Source organism: Melampsora larici-populina (assembly GCF_000204055.1).
Source record: "Melampsora larici-populina 98AG31 unplaced genomic scaffold MELLAscaffold_3, whole genome shotgun sequence".
NCBI lineage: Eukaryota > Fungi > Basidiomycota > Pucciniomycetes > Pucciniales > Melampsoraceae > Melampsora > Melampsora laricis-populina.
This window is the reverse complement of record NW_006768767.1, coordinates 181,963-187,962: the sequence shown is the minus strand read 5'-3', so window position 1 is coordinate 187,962 and position 6,000 is coordinate 181,963. Positions and strand designations below refer to the sequence as shown.

Sequence of the window (6,000 nt, the reverse complement as noted above, 5' to 3'; positions counted from 1 at the left end):
ACTTTCCCTCACCTAAGCACAAGCTAGGCAAGGGAATGAAAGATTTGACCCTTTTGTAATAAAAAGCTAGATGTTATAAATTGTAATGGATTGCCCAGTGTTTTGGCAAAAAAACGGGGTATGATGTGAAATATGCACACAGTTAACTGAAAGTGGGAGGGGTGACTACCCAACAGACATCTATTAGAAGATGAATATTTTGCAAATGATATTCAGGTTTAACTTATGAATTTTCTCAACAAAAACAAAGATTGACTTGTTTGAGCTGGAGCACCAACTGGCCCTAAAAACCAATTTAGAGTACCCACTTATCTGATTTCTTCAATATTGAGATATTGACCCCAAATGTCAATTCAACTTCAGATATATTCAAGTTCTTTGAAACATACTATATTTATGTGTTTTGAGACAAAGGTCCTTTTTATTCATCTACTTAATACCTACTTGCTCCAAAACCAGCAAGATATGGCTATGGCAAGGCCTGTTGAATAATATGTGACAGTTCTATTTACAATCTCACGTGGAACATGTCATGTTCCACGTGTAAGTGACAGTGACACCTACAGATTCGTATCCCTTGTACTGCCTTCACTACAGCTTCACATCTCCGTATAATCCTTCAAGCACCAAATTTTGAAATACTCACTATCCAATCAAATCTTTCAATGCCTTCAGCTACTCGTTCACAAAAATCACAAAAATCCAAGATGGCTCCAAAGAAGAAAGCATCAAGCAAACAAACCCAAAATCCAGGTAACAACTCGAAGACCCGTCACACTCGTCAATCTCAACAGAATGTAGATGACAACAACACTGAAAACAACCAAGGTTCACCTGGACCTACCAACACCCAATCTCAAACCGAAACCTCGCAGCCCTTGTCCAAAAAGAATCATCGAAAAGCCGGCAAAGCATTTAGGTCACGCTTTCCTGGACTCGAATTGGACAACTTCGAGGAAGAACTCCCAAAATGGACTCTTGTGTCTCTCCGCGAAGCCATATTTCATCAACAGTCTCGACGCAGCACTGCTCATAAAGACATCAAGGACCTTGTGAAGATTATGCGAATGGAGTTTGAGAAAAGAATTCTCATGATCGCACTGATGGCTGGAGTTCCTGAAGTGGTCATTTGGAACTTGGTGTACGTGTCTTTTAAATTGACTACTTGACTTTCAGTTTTGCCAATGCCAGTCGGTTTATGCTTTAGAGGATTCGGGTCTAAAAAGACAAAGGCCAACCCTTGGATTCGCTTTCTCTCGTTTTGCGTGAAGTGCCTTGGTAAAGCACGTAAGTCTCTAATCATCAGCTTTGTTCTTTATGTCATATTTCTTTCATTTGATATTACCTGGTTGACTCACATTCAAAATCGACCTCATCAATCTACACTCGATCTCATCTTTCAACTGTTTGATCTCAATTCTATCAACTGTTCACATCAACCTATTATACTTACGGATTCGATCCCACGCCATCAACACCCACATGTAATCCCTAACAAATACACTACACCAATATCACTCTACATAAACAAAATCACACACGCATTTACATCCATCTTGATTTAATGGATTCCTTCTAAACTATCATTGGCGTTGATCCCATCCAACGACTTCGACTTCATCTATTCAACATAGTCGTGGCTTATGCAATCTAGTTCCTGATCGTGATGACAAAGACGCCTGGGTGGATCATAATCAGGACATGTCAAACAAGTGGCACACTTTGAGCAAGGACCAGAAGAATGTTTTCCGTGATCCATATTTCTTCGCATTAGCCGACCTTCCAGACTATGCCAGCCACGATCCTGAAGAGGAAAATACAGACGTAGACGAAGAGAATGGAGTCAATGTACAAAGTTTTGATACTGTTACACCGGCGCCCCAGGTTTATAAACTTTCGGATGCAGAAAAGGACAAGTATCAGCCACTTTTTGATGAACTTGTCAACATCGAAAAGGTTCATCTTTGTCATGGCAAGCCCGAACCACTTCCAACCATTGCTACTCTTCAAAAAAAGTCGCTTATTGCTGTAAAGAAAGCACATCACGATGTAAGTAAGGTCATCTACTCCATCACAGCTAATGTATATATTTACAAATTTGCTACCCGTTCTTCATAGTTTGCTGTTGTTTGTCAACAGAACCAGATAGCCTACTATCTAACTACTGCTAGTTGTGGGGGGGTTGACGGATGGTCACAAACCTATTCAAACGATGTGTGGTTTGCAAAATGGGCAGTCGACACGGCCCAAGTTCCTCAAAAATTTTCAACTTACATCCATGGCAAAGATACTGCTAAAGAGATTGAAGGTTCCACTCGACAACCTAGTGACCAAGGGAGAAGTCTTTTAGGAAAGCGGCTCAACGAAATGTTGGGTAAGTTCCAATTTCTTGGAGTTTGGTTGATGCTTGAATGAACTATCCTAATCCAGATCATCTTGCATTTCACACTTTGTAGGTGTACATGTGCGCGGTGGTGTATTTCCGAAAAAGCCCAATCCTGTCGCTGCTATCGAAGCCAAAGGGTGGCCAGTGAAAATCGTTCAAAAAGCGGGATCGATGCTTAATAGATGCGACCTGGATATTGGCCACCGAAAAGTTCCGTATGCGGTAGTCAAGTTGTGGTCGAAGGACATTGAAAATGGAAACTTCACCATTGTCAAGACCGGCAATGAGCAACTGGAAGATGCACCAAATCAATCTGAAAGTAGATCGACAGTCGGAAAGAAGCGAAAACATGAGGCTTTGAAAGATACTGGAAGCAAGGCAATGCAGGCTGGACCTAGTGAAAGTCGTCGTCGACTCGAGGAATTGGCGCGAGGAGACCGAACCCAATATGAATCTCGGCGTCAGAAGAAAATTAACAAACGTCATAAATCGAGTAGGTCAGACTCTGATGAGGACTCTGATGAAGAGTCTGATAAAGAGTCCGATGAAAACTCTGATGAAGAGTCTGATAAAGAGTCCGATGAAAACTCTGATGAAGAGTCTGAATCTGGTTGTTAGAATGAGTAATATCTAACCTCATGTTCAATTTAGTAAAGCTCATCATGAATTGCTTGCACAAGTCACAATCGTTTTCTTACTTTTTATATCTTTTACTTTCTGTTACTTCTTTCTTATTTTTTTACTTCTCTTTATGTTTCATCAGATGACAAATACAACTATCTGTACCCATGTTCAATCTCAGTAAGACACATTTAGAATCACTAACACAAGTCGTGATGATGTTTCTTAGTTTGTGTTCTGTGCTTTTTTCTAATTTTTTGTTAATGTTGTGGTCCTAAATTGAATGGTTGTTTTATAATCATTTGAATTTAAATATTCAAATTGCAATCAATTTAGAAAGAATATCGAATTTATACTATGTTTTGGACGAATTCCTTGGTTTATGTATTTGTGTGAGAGCAGATTGGAATACCGGTATGAATTTGAATTTTGAATAGATCGAAAACTCGTATGTACATATTTGATTTCTATCGGATGATTGGAGATATCAAATTTTTAATGCAATGCGATCAAATTTGGAATTGGATCATGACTTGACAAAATTTACAAACATCATGACCGTTGGTTTTGGATTTGATGGCAATTGTTTCATATTACATTTGTAAGTTCGAAAAGACTCACTAAGGTCCAATTACACCACAAGGACACTTGGATGTCCACCGGGTGTCCAATTTTTCTTGGTGGGGGACGGACGTCCCCCCACAACACACCGAGAAACATCTGTCGGACTCCGACGTTCAGACGCCTGAGCAGAGCCCATCGGGCTGCCCAGAGCGCGCGAATCGACAACCATCTGACATCCCTCGAGGTTTGTTGTGAGGGTGCACGCAGCACCGATACACAAATGACTGATAGAGCTTCGGATCAGCTTTAGATATCTCCTAGATTGTCCTGAAAATGTCTACGGGTTGGTTTTGAGTTCACTTATTTCAGATTTGTTTTAATTAATAACGGCGCGATTAAATTTCATATAAAGCACTGTTATAACAATAATGATTTGTGTTCAAAAACCCAACATTGATGAAATGATACGAACAATAAAAGGTTAAAACAATAAAGTGATAAAAAAAATAAAACAATGAAATGATAAAGACCATAAAACAATGAAATGAGAAAAACGATAAAACAATGAAATGATAAAAACAATAATATCTATCACTGAAGCTGATAAGAATAATTGTCTTTTTCTCAATCATTGACTTGAATCGTAAAATTTGATGGATTCATCATGTTCTGTAAATTGATCAATAACAAAGTACAAAAACTCCAGAAGAAAGAATAAAGATCTTTCATACCTTGTTTGGAATTCAAAGCAAACTAATTCCATTAACAACAATACCGAAGTAAGAAACAGCTGTAGATAGAAAAAGACTTACGATCGATCATTCTGGAATTCATGTCTATCATTTGCCTATTGAAGCTTTGAAAGAAACATATTCATCTACATTAAAAGTTTCAAAATAGTTTCCTCAAAGTTGGTTGATCGTCAATCAGTTGAAAGACTTACTAAACAGAATTCAGAAATTATTATGAAAAATGAATTGAGTGAAGGAAAGGTTGATGTTCCGATGCGATTGAAAATCATATCAAGACTTTGGAGATTGGATTAGGTGTGAATGTAGTTGAAGAAAAAGAAAGGCGGAAGGGGATGTAGATCGAACGAGATCAAAGTGGAAGACGGAAACAAGAAGGAAGTGAGAGATGAAGGAGGATGAAGATTGCTTTGGTACAGGTCAAAGTGTCAAAGTCACCATGCGATGATGATGTCATTTGACCAAATCAGTTTTAAAATTTAACCGGCCTCCTCATCAAGGTCCTTTGCTGTGGTGCCAAGTGGGCACCCAGTCTTGAGAATGCTGGTGGCTGTCCTGCTTCCATCACAAGGGCAACAGATATTGGATTGCTAGCGGTTGTCTAAGGGTTGCTGTAAGGGTGTTCCATTGATTGGACATCCGTAGGTGATCCAAGCACAGTGTGCTCGAATCTCATCCTGGCAAGGACGACGCCAGAGCATCTTCAGGATGCACCGCGGATATATTTGCATACAGACGTCGAGCCAGCGCCCCGTTAGTGGCTGTCGGGTCGTGTCCCCAATTTGGGACATGCCCAATGCCCTGACGCAAATAAGTGTCTTTGTGGTGTAGTAGTAGTGTTCTGCAGTTTGTGATGCATACAAATTGCACCTTGAGTTGAGGCTCGAAGTGAGGCATGATCAGGTGAAGTGAGTTTGTGTGTTGGTGAAGTTGTACTTGTCATGTACAAGTACAGTCAGTCAAGCTCAGAGCGCTCCGACAAGACTCCAGAGCGCTCTGGCGAGGCCCAGAGCGCTCTGGCGAGGCCCAGAGCGCTCTGGCTAGTGACTTTGCAAAAAGTCAAAGTCCAAGTGTGCTTTAAATTTGTATAAGGGCAGTTTATCATGTAAATAATGGTCTACAATGTTTTTATCCCCCTGAATTTTGTTTTAACTTGTGTTTGAGTGCAAGAAAAAACTGCTCCAGGAGCGCTGAAACTGCTCTGGGCCAAGAATCGGCTTACATGCCCTTTGTAATTGCCAGTTTCTGACAGACTTGTATGTCACTTCCTACAGGTGCCACAGGTGACTTTTTGGTATGATGGACTCCGTTAGAATTTGGCTCGGTTCCAATCTGTCAAAAGTCGCTGACAACTTCTTGCGCATTGAATCTTGTTCGTTCAGCATTCGTTTCAACTTCAAGCTCACTTGATCTCAGCCTTCAGGCGAGCGACTTTTCACTTCCCTTTGAGTAATTGTTTTGAGGAATAGCTCATGAAGTGAAGTAAATATTTTTGAGCGCTTATGGTTGACAGATGTATCTTAGTGGATTGAAAGGAACCGACCGCTTGTGGCTGGTAGACCAGGCCATTTGATCAACAATGTACATTCCAAATCAAGAACATCGTCTAGCCAGTAACCTCCCAGGTTTGATCTTGGGTGGAGTCTGAAGACCTTCTATACGTGGAAAATGCCGTCACAC

General features: G+C 40.4%; 2 protein-coding genes across 2 annotated transcripts; one reads left to right on the top strand and one right to left on the bottom strand.

Moving 5' to 3' along the window:
- Nucleotides 1–665: 665 nt before the first annotated feature.
- MELLADRAFT_90762 (uncharacterized protein) lies at nt 666–3,004 on the top strand (the record flags this gene model as incomplete). Its single annotated transcript, XM_007405376.1, has 5 exons — nt 666–1,141; nt 1,208–1,287; nt 1,655–2,049; nt 2,119–2,374; nt 2,457–3,004. The coding sequence occupies 5 exons, from the start codon at nt 666–668 to the stop codon at nt 3,002–3,004; spliced, it is 1,755 nt and encodes a 584-aa protein (XP_007405438.1).
- Nucleotides 3,005–3,362: 358 nt separating this feature from the next.
- Nucleotides 3,363–3,599, bottom strand: MELLADRAFT_90761 (uncharacterized protein; the record flags this gene model as incomplete). The annotated part of the gene is made up of 2 exons (XM_007404873.1): nt 3,363–3,474; nt 3,559–3,599. The coding sequence occupies 2 exons, from the start codon at nt 3,597–3,599 to the stop codon at nt 3,363–3,365; spliced, it is 153 nt and encodes a 50-aa protein (XP_007404935.1).
- Between the last annotated feature and the right edge of the window lie 2,401 nt (nt 3,600–6,000).